General features: G+C 47.5%; 1 protein-coding gene across 1 annotated transcript in view; it reads right to left on the bottom strand.

Moving 5' to 3' along the window:
- Positions 1 to 21,375, bottom strand: part of ANKRD13D (ankyrin repeat domain 13D) — a 28,954-nt gene extending 7,579 nt beyond the window's left edge. The window contains exons 1-14 of the mRNA XM_053286971.1: positions 20,850 to 21,375; positions 16,798 to 16,933; positions 14,348 to 14,472; positions 13,542 to 13,587; positions 12,024 to 12,167; positions 11,717 to 11,906; positions 10,943 to 11,009; positions 10,703 to 10,784; positions 9,019 to 9,080; positions 8,691 to 8,821; positions 8,287 to 8,444; positions 6,993 to 7,151; positions 5,953 to 6,116; positions 5,435 to 5,514 (exon numbers count right to left, since the gene is read on the bottom strand). Of these exons, the coding sequence (XP_053142946.1) occupies positions 5,435 to 5,514; positions 5,953 to 6,116; positions 6,993 to 7,151; positions 8,287 to 8,444; positions 8,691 to 8,821; positions 9,019 to 9,080; positions 10,703 to 10,784; positions 10,943 to 11,009; positions 11,717 to 11,906; positions 12,024 to 12,167; positions 13,542 to 13,587; positions 14,348 to 14,472; positions 16,798 to 16,933; positions 20,850 to 20,939 (1,634 nt within the window). The 5' untranslated portion in view covers positions 20,940 to 21,375. The remainder of the gene's footprint in view (positions 1 to 5,434; positions 5,515 to 5,952; positions 6,117 to 6,992; positions 7,152 to 8,286; positions 8,445 to 8,690; positions 8,822 to 9,018; positions 9,081 to 10,702; positions 10,785 to 10,942; positions 11,010 to 11,716; positions 11,907 to 12,023; positions 12,168 to 13,541; positions 13,588 to 14,347; positions 14,473 to 16,797; positions 16,934 to 20,849) is intronic.
- Between the last annotated feature and the right edge of the window lie 830 nt (positions 21,376 to 22,205).

Raw genomic sequence — 22,205 nt, 5'->3', positions numbered from 1 at the left:
GCGCCTGCTATACCTTCTTCGCACCCTGCATGTAGACACATCACTCAAGGTGAGACGTAGCCCCCAAGGCCACCTCACAAGAGCTGTGTCAACTCAGAAGGGCGTCAAAACAAGGATGCATTTTGGCCCCACTCCTCTTCAATTTCTACATTAACTCTATGGTGGGCCAGCTCAGCAACCCAGATTTCCACCCTCCAAAAGCTCGCTGGGAGACACACTGCCATCTTGTTATATTCAGATGATGCAGCCATCCTCTCAAGGACCCCCACTGGCCTTAGAAGAGCATTGAGGGCCCTGATGCTGCAATGCAGGGAGGACTGCCTGGAAATCAACTATCACAAAACTAAAATTATGGCCTTTGCCAGGAGGCCCAGGATCCACTCTTGGTGGATTGAGGGGCATAAGATTGAGCAAGTTGCATGCTTCAAATATTTGGGAGTAGTTTTTCATTCTGGCGGCTCTAAGAAAGCTCATGGAGAACACATGGCCTTAAATACCAAGAGAAGTTCCTCTGCCATTCTCAAATTCCTGTGGACAAGAGAAGGCCATTATGTACCCATAGCTCCTGAACTGTTCACAGCCAAGTCGCTAGCTCAGTTCCTCTATGGTGCTCAGTTGGGCCCCTTCCCCAACACTGTGACTCTGGAACTTGTACCATCTAAATTCCTGTGGGCAGCGCTCCAAGTATCGAGATGTGTCTCCAATGCCACTCTGCGCCTGGAGACAGGCCTGATCAAGCTGGAGGCTAGGGTGTGGATTGCCATTCTCTGTTATTGGCTCAGACTATCCTTTTGCCCAATTGGTCTTGCCCCCCTAACCCTACACGATGATTACCAGTCTAGCTGGATTCAGACAACTGAGACAAAAATAGCTTGCTCAGCATAGGCTACGATCAGGCAAAAGCAACCATCAAGCAGCGCATTATAGACATTGAGTGCCAAACTGATCTCAGCAGGGTCCGGGCTTAGATATTCTGCTTCTCCAGCAGCATACCTCACCCAACTGGAGGTTCCAAAGCACAGAAGGGAGTTCACTTTGACTCGCTGTCATGGCCTCCCTTCAGCAGTGCTAGAAGGCCATTATAGAAGGACCCCATTTGCAGAGCAACTATGCCCCTGTGGCCTATGGCAGATCAAAACTACTGAGCATGTCCTCCTCTACTGCTTGGTCTATCCAGGTCACATCCAGGTCGTCCAAGCCAATTCTACGGCTCCTTGCTACTCTCTGACTCTAAGCCTGCCATCACATATAGCGTCGCCAGGTACTGTGCAGCTGCAATCAGCATCCGTTGGCAGATGGCAGGCAGTGAGTCCTATCAGCCTTAATCTGACCCTCGGTGACTCTGGGCCGGTCCTGCAAATTGCTCATGTACCTCCCTTTTACTGTTCTTTATAACCTTTAATCTGGCTGTTTTCCAGTTTTATTACTCTGGCTTTTATGTATTTCTGTCTTCTTATGTCTTTTAACTTTCTTACATCCATTTTTATGCCCCACCCCTTGGATTTTGGTTTTTTTAAATGCCTTTCATGTGTTTTTATGTATTTTACTATTTCTCATACTTTTAGGCCCTCATGCTTTTGGAGTATTATCTACTATTTTTAGTATTTTTAGTCCTTTTAGTATTAATATGCACCATTTTATATGTAATCACCTTTTATCTACTCTCGCTTTTAACATGTAATCACCTTTATACTTTATGCTGGTCTATGGCCGTAATAAAGATTGATTGATTGATAGATAGAGTGCAGCTGCCAAGATCAGGAACTGCTCACTCAGAGCTTATTACACCTATTCTGAAAGAGCTGCACTGGCTGCCAATTTGTTTCCAGATCTAATTCAAGGTGCTGGTTATTACTTTTAAAGCCCTTAATGGTTTGGGTCCTAGATACCTGAAGGACTGTCTGCTCCCAAGGGTTTCTGCCCACCCAACAAGGTTGTCAGAGGAGCCTTTGCTCTGCGTGTTGATGTTGAGAGAGGCTAAATTGTTGTGCACACAGGACAGGGCCTTCTCTGTTGTCATCCCCAGGCTCTGGAATGCTCTTCCAGTGAATGTCCATTCTTTGACATCTGTGGCTGCTTTTAAAAAACAAGTAAAGACCTTTTTATTTGTTCAGACTTTTACCTTTGGAATATTCACGGAACCGTTATGGAAGACCTGCAGTTCGGCCGGTTTGAAGGTGGGGGGGATCTCTTTAAGGACAGAGGAAGGTGCTCTTATTCCCCCCCCCCCACATTTCCCCTCTGGTGCTGACTTTTAAAATGCTCCGGCGGTGCGGCAGTGTACCTCCTTGCTGCCCCAGTGCTTCCTCAGACTGGAAGTGACTGGAAGTTGCCCAACTTCCGGTCACTTCCAGTCTGAAGAGGCACTGGGGTGGAACGGAGATATACTGCCGCACCGCTGGACCATTCTGAAAGGCAGAGCCGGCAGGGGAAATGTGGAGGAAGGCGTAAGAGCATCTCCCCCATCTTTAAAGGGATCCCCACCACCACATTCAAACCAGCAGGCTCTGGTTCCATGCACACCACTATTTTATCTCTTAGGGGCTGCTAGGCCTCTCAGCTCTCCTGCTTCTGTTTGTCTTTTTAATGGTTTTTTTAAAAAATGGTTTTTACTGTTTAACTGATTTTGAGATTTTAAATGTGATTTTAATTGACTTTTATTGTATTTTAACTTTTGTAAATTGCCATGGGATGCCTTATGAAAGGCATAAAATTTATTTATTTATTTATTTATGTGAAGCATCCCATTACAGTTGCTTTCCCCTCTGCAGGGTTCCAGACATGAGATTGTGAAGCTAAACATGTATGGAGCCTTGGTCAGGCCAAAGGCTCATCTAGTCTAGCATCCTGCTTCAAACAGTGGCCAACCAGGTGTACCTGGGAAGCCCGCAAGCGGAGAAGAGGGCAACCACTGCCTCCCCTTGGTATTCCCTCGCACGATATTCAGGGGCATGCCACCTCTGATCTTGATGGAAGAAATATCCATGTATCCAGGTTAGTAGCCACTGATATCCTCATCCTCCATGAATTTGTCTAATCCCTTTTTAAAACTATCTAAATTGGTGGCCATCAACACCACATCTGGTGGCTGTGTAAAGAAGTACTTCCTTTTGCCTGTTCTGAATCTCTTATGGGCAGAGAAGTGGCAGGTGGGGAAAGGATCAATAACTCCTTTGCTCTTCCAACCCTACAGTTTCTGCACTCTACATCATCCCCTCCCAAAGCCACTTATCTCTTAAAAAGCAGGGTTTTGTTACACACTTTTGCTTGTGTGTAACTGGGCACTGAGAATTTCAGGATCTGCTTGTTGAATTTCATGATCATGATCAAGTTGCATTTGCACAATATGGTCACAATTGTATGTTTGCTGCTATAACTCCTTAGAAGTACAGTACTGGAAATTGGGCATTAAACGTTCTACAAAATCCAGCTTTCATTTAAAATAAAAATAAGTTATGAAGATCTGATTGGAAGTGTGTTAGTGATGCCTGGTGAGATCTCAGAAGCCAGAGGAATGGCTTCTATACATGCCACAACCTAGACTTTTCATAGTTAAAACAGTTTATATTCTGACTTTTTCATTGCAATCTTCACAGCAGTTTTTGCTGTGGGATACCAGCAAGACCAAGTATGTCACAAAAAGTTTCTATTTAAGGTGTCAAAACCTAAAAGTAACCTGGACTTACTAGGTTTCTCCACCAGTTTTCTCATTTACTATGTTTTGACATTAACAAACTCAACTTGCTAGATGTTGACATAGCATAGTGAATAAATTGCAATATGATTTATAGAAAAGGAAGTGTTTTAATATGTAATGTTTTGTATAAGTTTTTATTTCAGATTGGCTAAATTTGGTGATTTTGGTGTTCAGTTTGGCATTGGTAAGCTATTTTCATTATGCACCTTATTCACTATAGGCTTACAACGTGCTTTTTAGAAAATGTATAGTACTTTTGTATAAGTATGCCTAAAATATCAAGTTGGTAAAATATAATTGTGGCTTGCATTTATTATTTGCTACCAAAAATTAAGAGTGCAAAAATTAGCAAGTCAATTAGCTAGGCTTTCCCATTGTAATACAATGCATACATTTTTGGAAATGCAACTGTAAAACATAAGTTAAAAAAATAATAAACAAGTAGTTCCGGAAAGAACTAATCTGCCTAATTTCCTTTCACTATCCCTACAACTGGACTACATTTGGTCCAAATTGGTTATGCAGTTCACAAGTTAGCTCACTTGTGCCTCAAACATTCATGTGTCCGCCATCTTGAATTGGGGTGGATGACATCATCACAAACTATGCCTTAGAGGTGTCCCTACAACTGTATCAAATTTGGTCCAAATCAGTTCCCACTTGTAAATCAAAAGTTCTTGCATCCACCATCTTGAATCGGTGTGTATGACATCATAACGAATTATGCCATTGAGGTGTACCTATGTGTCCCTACAACTGTAGCAAATTTGGTTCAAATCATTTAGGTGGTTCACAAAGTAGCCCTCTTGTGACTCAAACCATGTGTCCGCCATCTTGAATCAGGGTGGATAACATCATCACAAAATATGCCATTGAGGTGTTCCTTTGTGTCACTCACTACAACTGCACCAAATTTGGTCCAAATTGGTTAGGTGGTCCATAAGTCAGCCCACTTGCACCTCAAACATCCATGTGTCTGCCATCTTGAATGGGGTGGATGACATAATCATAAACTAAGCTCTTGGGCCATCCCTGTGTTCCTACAGCTGTTCCAAATTTGGTTCAAATTGGTCACACGATCCACAAGTTAGACCAATTGTACTTCAAATGTTCACGTGTCCACCATCCTGAATTGGGGTGGATGAAATCACAAACTATGCCTTTGGGGTGTCCCTATGTGTCACTCACTACAACTGTACCAAATTTGGTTCAAATGGGTTAAATGGTCCACAAGTTAGCCCACTTGCTCCTCAAATGTTTATACGTCTGCCATCTTGAATAGAGATGGATGACATCATCACAAACTATGCCACTGAGGTGTCTCTGCAACTGTACCCAATTTGTTTCATATTGGTCCAGGCATTGCAAAGTTGATGGGGACACACACACACATACACCCCTGAGTGATCTCATAAGCTTACTTTCCTTAGGGAAAGCAGTTTTTAAAAGGGCCTGTTTAGCCCAAAATGTGAGTAAAGGTGTTTCATTTCAAAAAATGATTTTAGTTAGAACTAGGTTTTGCCAATACACAAGAGATTGCTTAACAAGGTGTCATGGGAAGGAACTTCAATACCCTGTATACGTCTTTGCTCTTCCCTATGACTAACAGAAGAAGTGGTGCAAACAAGGTAAATAGATGCACATTTAATTGCATCTAGTTACATAGATCTGCATAACTTTACAGGTTGCAGAATTGACCCTGCAATGCTACATCCTTGCTGTCAGATAGACACTCACCGTTCCAGCTGTAGCTCCTCATCATAGGATGGGGGATTGGATCCTGGCCGTGTGTTGGTCAGAGCTTCCCATATGGTGACCTAGTGAAACCAGCAAGAGTGAGCATGCTAAAATTGAGACCACAGATAGAAGACTGGTGTGATCCTGTAGCTGATCATTGTTTAGGTCTTAAACTTGGGATAATGCATTTGTCCACTGGCCTCAGATTCCACCTCCACATACATACACCTCTGTACAATGGAAATATATCATGGCCAACTCTCACGGGGATCTTGTGTACATCAATGAGATTAAGGTTTGCAAAGCATAATCTATAAATGACAGCCAAGATTCACCTCCACTGTACATCAGCACCTGGCTTGCTGTATTGCCCAATCCAACCTCTCCTTGGAACCGCCATCCCTTTCTTGGTACCGTATGCTTTGACTCCAGGAACCAGCTAACCATGCCCACCTGCTAAGACTGAACAGGAATGAACCTTCCCTCCAGCACAGGCCAATTGGTGCCCTCACAATCACCTGGTCTGTCTCTGTGCCAGCATCCAGGAGGCTCTGCTGAATAGCAAACTGGAGTAAGTCATCATCCTCATCCCTCATGGGTTCGGTACGGCCTGCGCCCAGCATTGTGTAGCCCTGGGGCACCTCAAATACTGATGGGTCCACCTCGCAAGGGAAAGGGTATACTGGGAACAAGGAAGGAAGATGTAACAGTGGTCAGCATGCAGGCCAAGGACCAGGGAACCCCAATTTCCACAATGTCTCGTGGCATCAAAAACCTGTCCCTTCATCTCTGCCTCATCCACCCCCCCCCCCCACATCTTAATAGGGATTCTTTAAAGGTTTGCCATACCATATCTCATTAAATTAAGAAACAAGTGGTTTGAAACTGCCCGGGTATGCTTAAGATGAAACAAAGGTTGCGATGAGCTGGCAGAGTTCACTCTCCTCAGGCAGATCAATGGACAGAGCAAGGTACATGGCTAAGTAAGTATGATTTCATATCCTCAAGCAAAAAGGTTTGGTATTTAAGAAAATGTCAGAAATAGTTCTACTGGCTTCCCACACCATAAATCCGCTCAAGTGGAAATGCACACAGACATCAAATTTCAGTGACTGGGAGATGTCTGTGAGGAGTTACTCCAAAGTCGTCATATTCACAGAATTTGGATGAGAGGAAAGAAGGCTGGATGGAGTTCACACTTCCACGGGGAGAGCCAAGGGTCAATATCAATCGCTATTCTCAAACATGGGCATTCCTAATATTTGCTGATCAGTTAAGAGAGTGGGATCAGGAAGGGGGCCGTGTTTTTCTTACAACTATCTGCACTTCCACAGGGAGACAGAATCACCCTTTTACCAGTTACTCTGAACTCTTGCATGCCCATGTCTCCTTCCAACCATTGGTTAAATATGCCCCAAGTATCACTGCACCAAAAACCCTAATCTGCCTACCTGCCTCTCCTACCTGCAAAAGCACCCTTCTCCTACCGTCCTTTCTTGAAGCCTTTGGGAGCATTGGGCACAGATGTGGAAGAGCTTCCCCCTGCCTGTGAGCCTACCTTTGGTGTTGTTGACTGCTTCTGCCCCAGCAGTCGGCTCCTCGGTGCTCCCAGGGGTATTGGTTGGAGTGCAGATCCGCACTGAGCTCAGTGGCTCATCACAGCCACACAGGTTGCTGAAAGTGATCCGGGCATTCAGCACATGGAAGAGGGGGATCTCTGCAGATGAGGGCAGATGATTCACAGAAAGAGAGAGGTGAAGGTATGGAGACCGGCAAACCTCCATTCCCAAACCCCTCATTCCCCGCACCCCATGGTATTCCAAGGCTCTCTTCCTTCCCCAAAACAGTATCCCATCTCTCAACCTCCATCCCTGCCTTGCTTAGTGGAGAGGATTCCTGGTCTTGTGGTAGCAAGCATGAATTCTCTCCTTTGCTAAACAGGGTCTGCCCTGATTTCAATTTGAATGGGAGATTACACATGTGAGCACAGTTAGGATATTCCCCTCTGGGGATGAGGCTGCTCTGGGAAGAGCACCTGCATACTTGCATGCAGAAAGTTCCAAGTTCCCTCCCTGGCATCTCCAAGATAGGGCCGAGAGAGACTCCTACCTGCAACTCTGGAGAAGCCAGCACCAGTATGCACAGACAGTACTGAGTTAGATGGACCAATGGTCTGACTCGGTACAAGCTTTCTGTGTTCCTATGTATTCTTGCGGTCTGTCCCTCCTGATCTGCCTCAACAGCTACCTTGCCTTCTCTGCTCTCCACTGTCAGCCACCTATTATAAGGCAGTGAGGAATCTTGCACTGGAGGCTCTGGCAGCAGGAATCAGATACCTTTCTCTTTGTGCAGTTTGCATGGAGAAGGACTGGCTGACTTAAGCTTTTGGAAGTTTTGTAATTATTTTTGGATATTTTTCTGTACTCACATGGTTTGTTGTTTTTTGTCCTCAGTACATGTGTGGCCCTATTTTACTTTTGGAAATAAATCTGCAGCAAGCCAGCCAGGAAAGAACCACATGATCTGGGGAGCCAACAGGGTCCCTGCTGGCCCTATAAAAGAACTCCTCTGAGCTTGGTCCTCTAGGCTGAACTTCTCATCTGTGAAAGACGATGCAGCCCAGCCTAGCCCTTGACCACCAGCCGCTCTAAGACCAAGTCATTTGCCTCTGGGCCTTGGATCCTTGTTTTCCTGTCCTGGAACCTGACCACTAGCACATCTTAGACCACGTTATCTGGCTCTGGCTCTCTGGAACATCTTCCTGCTCTGAAGCATGACCACCAGTCTGCTTGGACCGTGCTGTTTGCATTAGAACCCACTGGGCCCTGACAACTATGCCATGCATCTCTCACCAATTTTGACGGGGAAGCCAGGAGGCAACTTGAGGGTGATGAAGTCACGCAGCTTAGCAAAGTGGGCATTGCTGATAGCCATCAGATCAATTATGGGTGTCACCTGCTCCACCAGGGAGAGAGGGTGGTCCTCACATAGCCACAGAGTGGCCTTGAACCTAGCAAATAAAGAAGCAGGTCAGACTCCGCAAAAGCCTATTCACTTTCCTCCCTCCACCCCTTAGCACAGAGAGATCCATAAGGTGAATATCTGCAGGGCTGCACTCTTATTTCCCCCATCCCTGTTTCTTCCCTCTCTGGAGAGATATTGCCCTATAGAGCTCCTCCAGTAAGAGCCACGTGCCTTGTTCCATTCCAGCCCCCAGCCCCATCATAAACTCCCACTCCACCCCACTCCTCCTCACCTCTGCACCTTGCTAGACATCTCAATAGGGCGGCCAATATTGCGGGTCTCCAAGTTGAAGTTGGGGTCAAAGTATTCTTCAGGAGTAATAGCTGTTGGATTGGTGGGGCTGGCCGACTGCAGCACAGGGGCCTGCAAAAGTGGGGAGCAGAGTTCACTTTCGACAGAGGATTCTGACAGTAACTGTAGTGCTACCTCTCTGCAGCCTCCATCCCCACCCCATCCCTCTGCTATCTCCCTCCCCTCTCCATACATCCTAGACCAATGTATGTGGCTGGGACAGCATTTCCTCTCCTCCTGTATGGATGGTATCTGACCTGGTCACTCACCCCATTCTGGGCGGCATGCTGCTGGGCGATTCCCAGGAAGGACTGGAACGGAGTCTTGGAACCTGCAGGAAGGAGAGATGACATCCCACAGAATCAGCCTCGTGGACCTCCCCCCAAAAAGTCATCCTCTCCACCTAACATCCATGGTCGAAGTGATCTTTTACATTATGGGGGGAAGATTTAAACTAAGATTGTCAGAGTCAATACAAAACCAGGCTTTTGGGGTCTGGCTCAGCGGCCTACCCACCCTAAAGGAGAGAGCGAGGCCCCTTCCTCTGGGCTGCCTGACCCCATTACCGCTGGGCTCTACCCCTCCTTGCCAGCCAGCTACTCTGCAGGAAGAAGAGCAAGGCCCCTTCCATGGGTCTGCTTTGTCAGCTGCCTTTTCTGTTGAAAAAGACAGGCAAAATAGTAATAATTATCATCAATCTGTCTAGGCTCCACAAAGCAGTTTACATACAAATGAAGAAAGAAAAGAAGATTTCTGGCTGCAGCAGCTGCTGGATCCTAAAACTGCAGAAAGCCTGATGTGAACCTGGCAGCAGAGGGCAGGGTTTCTCCTCTACTGGGCTACAGATGTGAGTAACCCCTGGCTGCCGTCTCTGCAGGTGTTGGTGGCTGCTGCTGCTGCAAGCTTGATGCTGCTATAAGTCTAAATAGTCGTCCCCACCGGGGGGATACTTAAATAGTATATACATAAATAATAATTGCGCAGAAAGGGGAAGTTTGGCAACTTTCCTCACCATTGCCACACTATGATAGGAGAAGCCTCACAAGCCAAAATAGCTGTGTGGCTATTAAAGATCCTGCATTTTCTCTGCACTGAGCCTGGCCTCTCCTTGCTCAATTAACTGTTTTCCTGAGCTCTCCCACTTGCCCCCTGCAAAGACTAGATGGGAAGCCAAGGCAGTCTCACCTGCCCCTCTGCAGCCTTCCATTATAGCACACAGTGTCAAAAGGGACTGCTCTTGTGGGCCAGTATAGTGGGAGACAGGCCAGAGGAGGGGTGAGGGCTTCTCTGTTTCTTGGACAGGAGTTTGGGCGGTGGAGCTAAATATTTGTTAGGGTGAACGAAGGCCCATCGATGGTACAGCCGAGGTCTGGTTGTTTCCCACAGCATTAAGTGCTGCATTTCAAAAAGGCTAGTTAAGAAAGACTTTGCCACTTCTCAAATTGGCCTCACTTTTCTAAGTTTACAAGTTGTTTCCAGTTCCCATGTAGTCCCCCTACTTCTCTTGCTCATCTGAGGGGCCACACTGGGTTTACAGGACCAGCTCCTAACCCCAGGAAACGTTTATGCCCCACCTTCCCTGTTCCTACACCCTGAACTGCACTTTGTCCCTTTGCCAACTCTGTACAAACATCCTCTTCCCACACCATTTTGCCTTGACCCTGACATAACTGGGCCTGCTCCAAATCCCAGCTCTGCTTACCACAGTGGCTAAAAGAGAGCCTTGAAAAAGGGGAGAGACTTATTCCATGCTGTAACTAAAGAGGACAAGTCAGTGGAGGTCAGGGGGCAGCAGTTGCAAATGGTAAGCATAATATTCAAGCGAGTGACATTCTTTAGGAGAGTGTTATAGCAGGGAGGAATAATTTGCAGTAGGACGAAGCACTGGTTGAATCAACAAGAGTCACAGCTGGAGGAGGAGGAGGAGGAGGAGGAGGGTCAAGTATGTTTTACCTTTGTTGCGTGTTTTGTCCTGGTCTGACAGGTGCTCAGTACGGGTTTTGATGACAAGCTCCACATTGGTGGCACTGTAAACCTGGAGAAGCACAAAGGGCACTAATCTCATATGATCTCAGCCAACACAAAGCCCACTTCCTGGAAACGGTGAAGCCCAACCCTGCTGTATAGAGGGCCGATATCCGTGCCGATAACTATGCACGCAAAGGTCAGGGAAGGAATGGAGGAGAGTCGTACCTTGGCTTCATAGCCACTGATGGTTTCCATTTTCTCTGAGCGCCAGCCCCAGATGCCAGATTTGTTTCTGCAGGAAGAGAAGACCCTCAGCCAGGTGTGACATAAACCAGTCATAAGATGTCTCCAACCTAAAGGCCCCAATTTCTTCAAATGCCACTTTACTGATGCAAGCATGCATACCCCTTGAGAATTGTATTCAGCTTCCCGCCCCCCAGCCCTTCCAATCCTGCCCTTAAAAGACCTAGACTATGGAGTATTAAGTGCCGATTTCCCCGGGAGAGGAGAGGTCTCGCCTTTGGATAGGGCTGTTGAGATGCAGCATTTATGATAATAGGGCTACAGATCATTTCAGGCCCAGAGGTCTTGATCTCTGGCAAAACTAGCTGCTGAATAAGCACCTCCAATGCAGACTTCCCTCTTCCCACCTCTGGGCTCATCTCCAGCCACTGGCCTCCTCATGTAATTTTTAAATTTATTTTTACATTTCTATCCTGCTCTTCCTACGAGCTTGTCACCAAAACCCATATAAGGAGCTGTACACAACTTATGCATATCCTCACAACAACCCTGTGAGGTAGGTTAGGCTGAGAGATGACTGGCCCTGAGTCACCCAGTGAGTTTCATGGCTGAATAGGGATTTGGCCTCAGGTCTCCCTGGTCCTAGTTCAACAGTCTAACCACTACACCATGCTGGCTCCCAGCATGTATCAATATGTGCTCCAACTGAGTGCATGTACATTCCCAGAGTCTCGCTTTCCCTCTACCACAGCTCACCGCTCAAAGGCAATGTTCTTGGTATCAAGGTGGGTGGAGACGATGGGCGAAGTAAGCCGGCTGGCCACGTGCTCCTCAGAAGGCTGCATGGCAGCCAGCATCAGTTCAGGTTCGTGCAAGGCCAGTGACAACATTTCAGTGTACACAACCTGCTTGTCATGGTCAACCTCCATCACCACCGCATTCTCTTCTAGACAGCAAGTTCAGGAAAGGGTGGGTGGAAAGCAACACAAAAAGATCAGTCAATATCACAACCCCCAACTCCATCAAGGACCCAATGATCTCCCCAGGAAAGGAATTTGCTGACCTTCGCCTTTAAAGATGTAGCTGCGTCGGCCCCGCTGCCAGGTCATGTGCTCAAAGCCCAGTAACGTAGTGTCAACTCGCAGGTTTTCACCACGCTTCCACACCCGATACACATCACTTGGGCACATCTTGGAGACAAGAGGCACTGGAGATAGGAAGGGGAAGAGAGAGAGAGAGAGAGAGAATAAGCAAGCAGAGGGATGGGGAAGATTACCCAGTATCATTTGTCACATTTGTACCCCCTAGGAACGTAAGAAGTGACCTTATACCAAGTCAGACCATTGGTCCATCTAACTAGCAGTGTGATGGAAGGGTTCAAGCAGGAGTTTTTTGCAGCCCTACCTGAAGATGCAAGGGAGTGAATCTGGGACCTTCTGCATAGCCGATGTCCTGCCACTGTGCTACGGCCCTATCCCTGATCCCATTCCTTCCTCTAAGGAGGCATTTTAGCCTCTTTAAGATAGGTCTGTCTGAGAGGCAGACAATGTCCCCAAGGGTAGGCATGGAGTTTCATGGCTGAAACGTACTTCTTCATCTGTCTGAGATGCTCCCATTCCATCAGAGCATCACCTTCAGTATCTGGTGCACTGCTGTGATGCAAGTGCCACATACACCACTAGGGAGACTCTGCCACTATGTCTACTGCAGGCACCCCACTGCCCAGACTATAGGCCAGGTTCTCATGCTATGCCAGTGTCATGCAACTTGCAGCCAGTGTCATGCAACTTGCAGCCTCCAAATCTGGTTGGAGGAGTATTCAGCCCTTGTTTGGCTCTTAAACTTAACTTTGTTGATCATAATAAAACAACATGTTCAGGGGCGTAACTATAATAAGGCAAGGGGAGACAGTTGTCTGGGGGCCCACTGCTTTGGGGGGCCCCCAGAGGCAAATAACATGACTGACTCCCCCAGCCGCGCACCCGCCCGGGCTTCCTTCAGTTGTATTCATCCTCCAAAATTGATGTGAGTGTTAAAACCTGGAGCTACCAGAACAGCATGTCTTTCTCTAGTACCATGAAATGACCTGTATCGTCCACAATTTACAAAACCTTTTAAAAAATAATTTAGGATGATGTTCTATTGTGGCACATAGGATATAGATAGATAGCTATGCTTTTTGTTACCACTATTCAGCCTCATTTAAGATTTCTTTACTTCATGAGCTGAGCTTCAGTGAGTTGGGGGCCCATTTTAAAATCTTGTCTCTGGGCTCACTCCAATCTTGCTATGCCCCATGGTTGCTGGTGTCTATCTTATGTTTCTTTTTAGATTGTGAGCCCTTTGGGGACAGGGATCCATCTTATTTATTTGTTATTTCTCTGTGTAAACCGCCCTGAGCCATTTTTGGAAGGGCGGTATAGAAATTGAATTAAATAAATAAATAAAATAAATAAATAAAATAAATAGAGGAGCTGTTTCTCCAGGCTAAGCTCCTCTCTTCATTGGCAGTCCTCCTCTCCCATCACCTATAGCTTCTCCTCTTCCCTCCCAGAAAGCAGAATTCTAAGCATGGACTTACCCCAGCTAGTAAACTCCCACTTCATCTCCACATAGAAATCTGGAGCCTGATCAGATGGAAAAACCAGAGTGGGGAACAGATCAGCACAAATGACAGAAGAGGCAGGAACAACAAATCCCTATTCTCTAGAGAGATGTGTGTTTTGTCCTATGTGAGATGGGACCATTAACACTATTAGAGCCATACTTTGCCAATGGGAGTTCAGGGTTAAATTAGATTTAGCTACTGCTAGAAAACCCAAGAGGTTTCAAGGATCCCAGAGGAATCAGGGTTAAAAGAACAGAGTAACTACTACTGCCATCCTGAAAGTGTGCTTTTCACATGCATCATCCTCCAAGTCTCTTCACTCATTCGCAAGAGACTATAGAAAGGACGGTTTTCTCTGCTTAAAGTATGCATTGGATAAAAAGAGAAATAGTGAAACTGTAATGATTCTGTACATATACATAATACAAAAGTAAGGGATTTAAAAAGCTAGAGTGTTTATCCTTAACATAACCTATGAAGATGCCTTTGACAACTGGCCCATCAAGCTCAGGCACTGACTAGGTTTCAGACAAGGGTCTTAGCTAGCTGTCCCCGGAGATGTCAGGGATTGAACTTTAGACTGCCTGCATGCCAATTGTATGCTGCACCACTGAGCTGCAGCCTAATCTCAGTTTTTAAAGGGACACCTTTAGCAAAGTTTCTGACAGGAGTCCAGGGTGGGCATCCCTGTGATAAAATTTGGAAATACTGGAGGGAGATGGAAAACACTCAGGGGTTGAAATCAGCTGGAAGATGTGTTAATGGATGGCAGTACATACGCTGCGTAGTTTGTTGAGCAATTCTGGGATGCCGGCTAGGCGCTGCGTGGCACGCTGGTAATCACGATACTGGAGCACCAGCTGCACCATCTCTGGGTCCCCTGTGCTCACAGCCTCCTGCAAGACTAAAATGTAGGGATATAAACATAGAGGAACAATCAGGATCTGATCTCTTCAAGCCACTCCCTGTTCCCATCACCCGCCTGCCTTGAAGTCCAGTCAAATTTCTCCTCTGTCCTCACTCCCAACCACGGGGAGCAGAGACAGCCTATTGATCTGTCAAAAGGACATGTCTGATTGCCAAGGGCACAGGTATCGTGCTAGTCGGTCCTCAGTTCCCAATAAAATGTCTGCTGTGCTACGCAGATAAAGCAGGACTCTGGGAATCGAAGCCAGAGAGATCAGGATAGGAATCCCACACAAAACTGTAGTGAAGAACTGTAAGGAAGTATACAGTTCCCTCTTCAAAGTACAGTGAGGGAAATAAGTATTTGATCCCCTGCTGATTTTGTCCGTTTGCCCTCTGACACAGAAATGACCAGGCTATAATTGGAATGGTAGGTTTATTGTAGCTGTGAGAGACAGAATAACAACAAACAAATCCTCAAAAGCCCAGTGCCCAAAAGTCAGCGATGGATTTGCATTGTAGTGAGGGAAATAAGTATTCGATCCCCTATCAACCAGCAAGATTTCAGGCTCCCAGGTGTCTTTTCACTATATGCAGGTAACGAGCTGAGATGAGGAACACCCTCTGTAAGGGAGTGCTCCTAATCCCAGCTTGTTACAGTACCTGTATAAAAGACACCTGTCCATAGAAGCAAGCAATCACTCAACTTCCAAACTCACCACCATGCCCAAGACCAAAGAGCTATCAAAGGAAGTCAGGGACAAGGTTGTAGACCTGCACAAGGCTGGACTGGGCTACAAGACTATCGCCAAGCAGCTTGGTGAGAAGGTGACTACAGTTGGCATGATAACTCACAAATGGAAGAAACACAAAATAACTGTCAATCTCCCTCGGTCTGGGGCTCCATGCAAGATCTCACCTCGTGGAGTTGCAATGATCATGAGAATGGTGACAAAGCAGCCCAGAACTACACGGGGGGAACTTGTCAATGATCTCAGGGCAGCTGGAACCATAGTCACCAAGAAAACAATTGGTAACACACTACGCCGTGAAGGACTGAAATCTTGCAGTGCCCGCAAGGTCCCGCTGCTCAAGGCAGCACATGTACAGGCCCGTCTGCAGTTTGCCAATGCACATCTGAATGATCCAGAGGAGAACTGGGCGAAAGTGTTGTGGTCAGATGAGACCAAAACCGAGCTCTTTGGCATCAACTCAACTCGCCGTGTGTGGAGGAGGAGGAATGCTGCCTATGAGCCCAAGAACACCATCCCCACCGTCAAACATGGAGGTGGACACATTATGCTTTGGGGGTTTTTTTCTGCTAAGGGGACAGGACACCTTCACCGCATCGAAGGGATGATGGACGGGACCATGTACCGTCAGATCTTGGGTGAGCACCTCCTTTCCTCAGCCAGGGCATTGAGAATGGGTCGTGGATGGGTATTCCAGCATGACAATGACCCAAAACACACAGCCAAGGCAACAAAGGAGTGGCTCAAGAAGAAGCACATGAAGGTCCTGGAGTGGCCCAGCCAGTCTCCAGACCTTAATCCCATAGAAAATCTGTGGAGGGAGCTGAAGGTTCGGGTTGCCAAACATCAGCCTCGAAACCTTTCTGACTTGGAGAGGATCTGCAAAGAGGAGTGGGACAACATCCCTCCTGGGTTGTGTGCAAACCTGGTGGCCAACTACAAGAAACATCTGACCTCTGTGATTGCCAACAAGGGTTTTGCCACCAAGTACTAAGACATCTTTTGTGAAGGGATCGAATACTTATTTCCCTCACTACAATGCAAATCCATTGCTGACTTTTGGGCACTGGACTTTTGAGGGTTTGTTTGTTGTTATTCTGTCTCTCACAGCTACAATAAACCTACCATTCCAATTATAGCCTGGTCATTTCTGTGTCAGAGGGCAAACGGACAAAATCAGCAGGGAATCAAATACTTATTTCCCTCACTGTAGATAGACTTTTTAAAAAATGAAATGACTACGTACTGGACCTTGGCATACTCCCCACAACCATAGTCCTGATGTCTCAAATCATTTCTCAATAGCTGCCTTCCTCTGTCCAACTTTCACAACAAACCCTTCCACATTCCTGCTCTGCCCCTTGCCTAAGAGATAAGGAGCTGCCTTTTTTCCCCAAGTCAGACCATTCTTGATCCCAATATTGTCTATTCTGATGAGCAGCAGCTCTCCAATGTATCAAGCAAAAATCTTTCATAGCCACATGTCCGAAGATCCTCTAAGCAGAAAAGCCAGGATTGAACATGGAATCTTCAAAATACAGTGCATGCGCTCTATGCCTGGGCTTCCATACCTGTCCAGCCATTGGCATTCTCCCGGCCCACGTTGGCGTTATGTCGCAACAGCACCCGGGCAGACTCCAGGTTCCCCAGGGACACAGCCAGTTCCAAGGGTGTCCGGGCACGTGGGTCCAGCATTTCGACATCATGCTGTAAGGGAACCACAGAATTAATGGGCCATGTGGAGGCTCTTTCCCAGGAGAGGCAGGGATAGGCTTAAATTGAATTGAGATTTGGCCCAGAACCCATTTTCAGTTCTAGGACTCCATCCTGTGAGCTGAGATACTAAAGAGTTAATACTGAGATACCTTGCACTGGTATCTCTTGCTAAAGAGATTCATCCCACCTTGCCCCCAGGTACTGAAGCTCCTAGTTGACTGGGATACACAGGATTCTAGAAACAGAATCCAGATATCCTACAGACCAAACCCACCCAGGAGACCATAACATGTTTGTTTATTTAAAATATTTATATCCTGCTTTATAGCCTCAAGCGCTCTCAAAGCAGCTCATAACAAAGATTCTCATTATAAAACCACATTAAGGCTTAGTCACAGACAGAAACAACATAATGTACACATGGTGCCAGGTTCTTGGTCTTCCCTGGTGTTGTCCTTTGACACTGATACCAGGACCCAGAATCTGTTTCAAAATCTGTATGGTAGCTGGGCCCTGGAATTCAGATGATTGCCTGGCAAAGGTAACCTCTCCTGCAGCAGCAATGTTACTTTTTTCCTGAACATTACTGGAGATGGCCATCCACCACAATATCCATATCCTGTCCACACATTATAGGAGGTTGTGTCCTTTGCCATGTTGCAAAACAATCTGGTTTGTTCTTAATTGTAGGAAGGGAGAATTCTAGTACTACTATAGTGCCTGTACTTCATAAATAAATAAATAAATAAATAAATAAATAAATAAATAAATAAAAATGGCAAAAACATGTTTTTGAGGAATGGATAATTAAAATGGTTCAAGGGAGGGGCCTTTGGCTAAGGGAAATGCAAAGGTGACAAATATCGGGGCTACGTGATTCCTCAAGAATGGGCAGGCTTGCTGGGGAGGTGCCGAGCTGGTTTGGCCACCGCTCCAGAGACCTCTGAATGTAACCACAGCACCTGGAAGCGCCCACAGTCTCTTATATCCTTCATTAGCAGACTATTTTCTCTGTAGAAATAAGTTAGCTCTTTACAGCTGTATGCATAGACAGAGTGCTCTTCTTCCCACCAAAGAACTGCCACAATCCCAACCTCTCACACATGTTGGATTGGTAGCGTCATTCCTGGCAAGCAAGATTCCCCCAACCACTTTGTCAACAGTTGGACCTTCTAGGATGAGCATCTTGTTACCTCACCTGCTACACCATAATTTCATTTCTGTCTGTGTCTTAAAAAGGAATGTTAACAGGTCTTTTTAAAATGCCCTATATAGCACAGGGGTGTTTTTGAGATCAGCTTTAATGCTGATTTTGGTGGAGTAGTTCCACAGCTTGGGATGTCTGATAAAAATACGGGGGTGTGCAGGGGTGGCTGATGTCTCCAAAAGATGGGGTTCCTACAAATCCCACCCACCTTAAGTCACTCCTTTGCCTCGACGTCACCTGTCCAAAGCTCTTCTTACTTGCTCCATCCCACTTCTACCCCTAGACACCCCTCCTTTCAGCCATTCAGGAGGTTTCTAAGTGGCTAACATAACATACAGAACAATGAAACAATCTCAAAAAATAAAAACAATTACTGAAGCGGCAACTTAAAAAACAAGTTCAGATAATCCAGGGGAGAACAACAGAAAATGTAAGTCACAGAAATTAAAATGCTTGCCATAGCAAAAGCGATTTTAACCTGCAAAGGAATATAATCAAAGGGCCTAGGGGAGGGGAACACACTTTCTGTGGCAGGGAGTTCCACATGCTGGGCAACAGTAGTGAAAAGGCCCTCTCAGTACTGCCAATCTCACCTCAATAAATGGCAGAGTACGCAAGAGTATACCTCTCAGTAGCAGATGCTGGGAGAAATAACAGGAGACTGTTGTTGCCCTCATGCTATGCTTATAAGCTTTCCAGAGACATTTGGCTAGACTAAATGGAGACAAGTGATTTATCTAAGACCACAAACTGAGAACAAGGCAGAGGTGGGGTCTGAGCCCCAAACACTAACATTCCCAAATATTCCCCTTCCAAAACCGACATTCCTGGCTGAACATTTGCAGCAATGCCATGGTATGCCATGTTTTGAATTGTTCCCCTCTCTACACCTAAATGTTCTATGTTTCCGGGACAAAGAGCCAGCAAATTCAGGCAGCCCACACAAAGCCAAGATGCACAAATTAGTTCTTCATGCAATGTCTAACAACTGTATAGAATTTACTGCCACAGAGTATGGTGATGACCATTAGCTTACGATATTTTTTAAAGAGACAAACTCATGGAGATTAGGTCTATCAACAGCTATTGTCCAATAGCTAAGTGAAATGAAACTTCAATTTTCATAGGTAGCATACCTTTAAATAACCGATGCCAGAGATAAACAATAGGAAAGCCAACAACCTGATGGCATACTTGTGAGGACACAGAGGTATCTGGTTGGTCCAACACCCACTCAAATTCCTTTCCCTCAGAAAGCCTCCCAAAATTCATCTCCCCAGATGCCCTGAATTACTTTTCCACTCTGTTCCCCCTCAAGAAAGGCAAATCCCCATTTTCTCAGTCACCATCTGCTCTTTCTCCCCTAGTCTTTTTTTTTTTTTAAATTAAATCCACACAGCCTGATCCCCATTTCTCTCCACTCATAATCAGTTCCCAGAAGAAGTCTTCTCCCATTCAGGCAACCTGATACTAACACCCAAGGGGGAGAACAAAGATGCCAAATTTAAATGGGAAGCTGCTTCCAGTCAGCAGTCACCCACCTGTGCCCAGACAGGCATCCTGCCTCTGCCACTCAGGTGTCCCCTACAGCTCAGCTGCCTTTGTGGCACTCAGTGCTTGTCTATAGGGGCAGGCAGGGAGTGGACCCTGCAAGTCCTTTTTATACTGGTATGAGGGTGCACTGGTACCGCTGCCAGCTCGGTTATGTAAATATACTTAAATGTAAACAAGAAAAATCAATTGTACTAGTTGCCCACATGCACGTTGATCTTGAAAGATTTTTTTTTTTCCCTTTTCCAAAATGGCAGGTATTGGTGCACTATGTGCATGGAATAAGAAGTCTCCACTGGGGAGTAGGAAATATATTTTTGCCCTTTTCCAAAATGGCAGGTATTGGTGCACTGTTTGCACATTAAATAAGAAGCCTCCACTGGGAGTAGGAAGGCCTAGGCCTCCGTGCCAGAGGATATGGTTAGCATCATGGATGATGTTCCTCTGAGTGAATCCTTAGCTTGCCTTTGTGTGCCCAGTTGTGGCTTAGGGATGCTGCAGGCTAGAAGAGGAAGGCGTGCTGGGTTGTGGGATTCCAAGCAGATGGCCTCAGAGGAGGAATGCAATTTTCTTTGAAGTGTATACTGCCAAGTTGGATGAGGAATGAGGCAGGGGATTCCCAACCCAAGAGAAGCGTGATAATCATCTATATAACTCTTTTCCAACCACCGGTTCAGTTGGGGTGAGGAAGGAGGGAGTTTAGAGGAAGAGGGAAGGGAATGGAGATGTGCCATCAAGCATATGAGGCTGGGGGAGGGGGGCGAGGATGGATGCTGATGAAGCCATAGCAGTAGGAGGTCAAGGAACATCCCTTGGACAGTTCCCATGTGAATGTGTGTGTTGCAGGGGTGGGGGTGGGGGAAAGAATGAAGTGGAAGTGTTGGGGTCCAGGAAGATGCCAGTGTATCTTGGGTTAGAAGTAGCCATCTCAGGAATAGTGTGTCAGTTTCAGGTCCTTGTTCATCTCCCCCTCCAGTGGCAGCAGGCAGGGGGACTGATGCGGGCCGCTGGGACCTCAACCCCTCCTTCCTACCCGTTGCACATCTCCAGCTCCAGTTCTCAAAGGCTCTGGGATGGACTGAGGAGGTGACGGCATAGGAAAGGAGGCAGTCCGGGGTGGGAGGCGGTTGATGATGGACTCCCCCGTACCTGTCCCTTGCGCAGCTCGCTGTCCAGCGCCTGGTGCCGGTTGTGCCAGACGAGCAGGTGCAGAGGGAAGGCGTCTGCGATGCGGGCCATCCCGTCACCATGTCCCCGCGCCCGGCCGGGGCTCTGCTCCGATCCCCCTCTGCCCGAGGCCTTTCCGGGCGGCGGCGGCAGAGCCAGTGGCTCCCTTCCTGCTCGGCTCTGCGCTGGGCCCGCTGCGACGGGGGTGGCGGCGGCGGCGGCTGCGCTCCCGGGAGGAGAGAGAGAGGCAGAGAGGGAGAGCCGGGGAGCGAGGGAGGGGCGCGTGCGCGGCCTGGCCGGGGTTCGCTGCGGCTCCCGGGGCCGACACAGAGGAAGAGAGCGGCGGGCTGGGAAGAAGGGGCGGGCCTGCGGGGCGCAGGGAGGAGACAGCGGCAGGGGCGCGGAAACCTGGCCCAGCCCCGGCACTTTTCCGGCCTGGATCGCACAGCTCCAGCCCACGCGAGAGAGGGCCACACACTGGGGGTTTGGACAGGCAACACCCTTTGCGTCAGCAGCGGCGGCGGCAGCAGCAGCAGCAGCAGCAGCAGGGCTCAGAGCCGCGGGCGGACGGCGGAGCAGCAGCTCTCCTTGCAGCAGCCTCCTTGATGCTGATGAGCTGTCAGTGGAGACTGCTGGGGCTTGCCAAATGGCCCCGGGGCGTGCGGCCATGGCCGCCTTTTGGCCCTCGGCTCGGGCTCCAGAATGGCGTGGGCTGACTGTCAGCAGGCGGGCGGGCGGGCTTAGATCCTTCTTTCCTCTGGCACCTTGCATAGCACATGATTTCTCAGAATTACACGGGACGCGGGGAGGGCCGTGGCTTTGGGTTGGCGACCCGCTGAAGCCTGCCTGGGGTCTGGTTTGATCCTTGAAGCATAGCCCTTGAAGCTACCTAGCCAGAGCTCAACTCCGGAATGTAATGTGCTTCCGCAACGGAGGGCTTGCCGCATGTGCAGAGCGCCTTTCCCTCAACCGAGTAGTAGCTGCGGTCAGACTGTGTCACCCCCACGGGGCTTGGACCCCACCATCTCTCGTTACAGAAATAACCACCCCCCACTTTGGATCGTTCGCTACTTCTTATTGACACGGTTATATCGTTTGTATATCGTTTCAAGCCCACATTATTTGAGGCGGAGAAGCTCTTCTAACCACGATTTAATGTATGTTTACTCCGAATCAAGCCCACTGTGTTCAGCGGGGCTTATTCCCAGGTGAGTGTCGCAGGACTTTAGCCTCATGGATCCCTTTCAGCCCATACGTTTGCCCTTCCGTCTCAACCAGCGCAGCCCTCCTTGGACCAACAGGAGCGGCTATTGTGGTTAAAAGGCTTTGCCTGACTGG

This window comes from Hemicordylus capensis, chromosome 1, assembly GCF_027244095.1.
Source record: "Hemicordylus capensis ecotype Gifberg chromosome 1, rHemCap1.1.pri, whole genome shotgun sequence".
In the NCBI taxonomy this organism is placed as follows: Eukaryota; Metazoa; Chordata; class Lepidosauria; order Squamata; family Cordylidae; genus Hemicordylus; species Hemicordylus capensis.
This window is presented reverse-complemented; position numbering and strand designations above follow the sequence as displayed.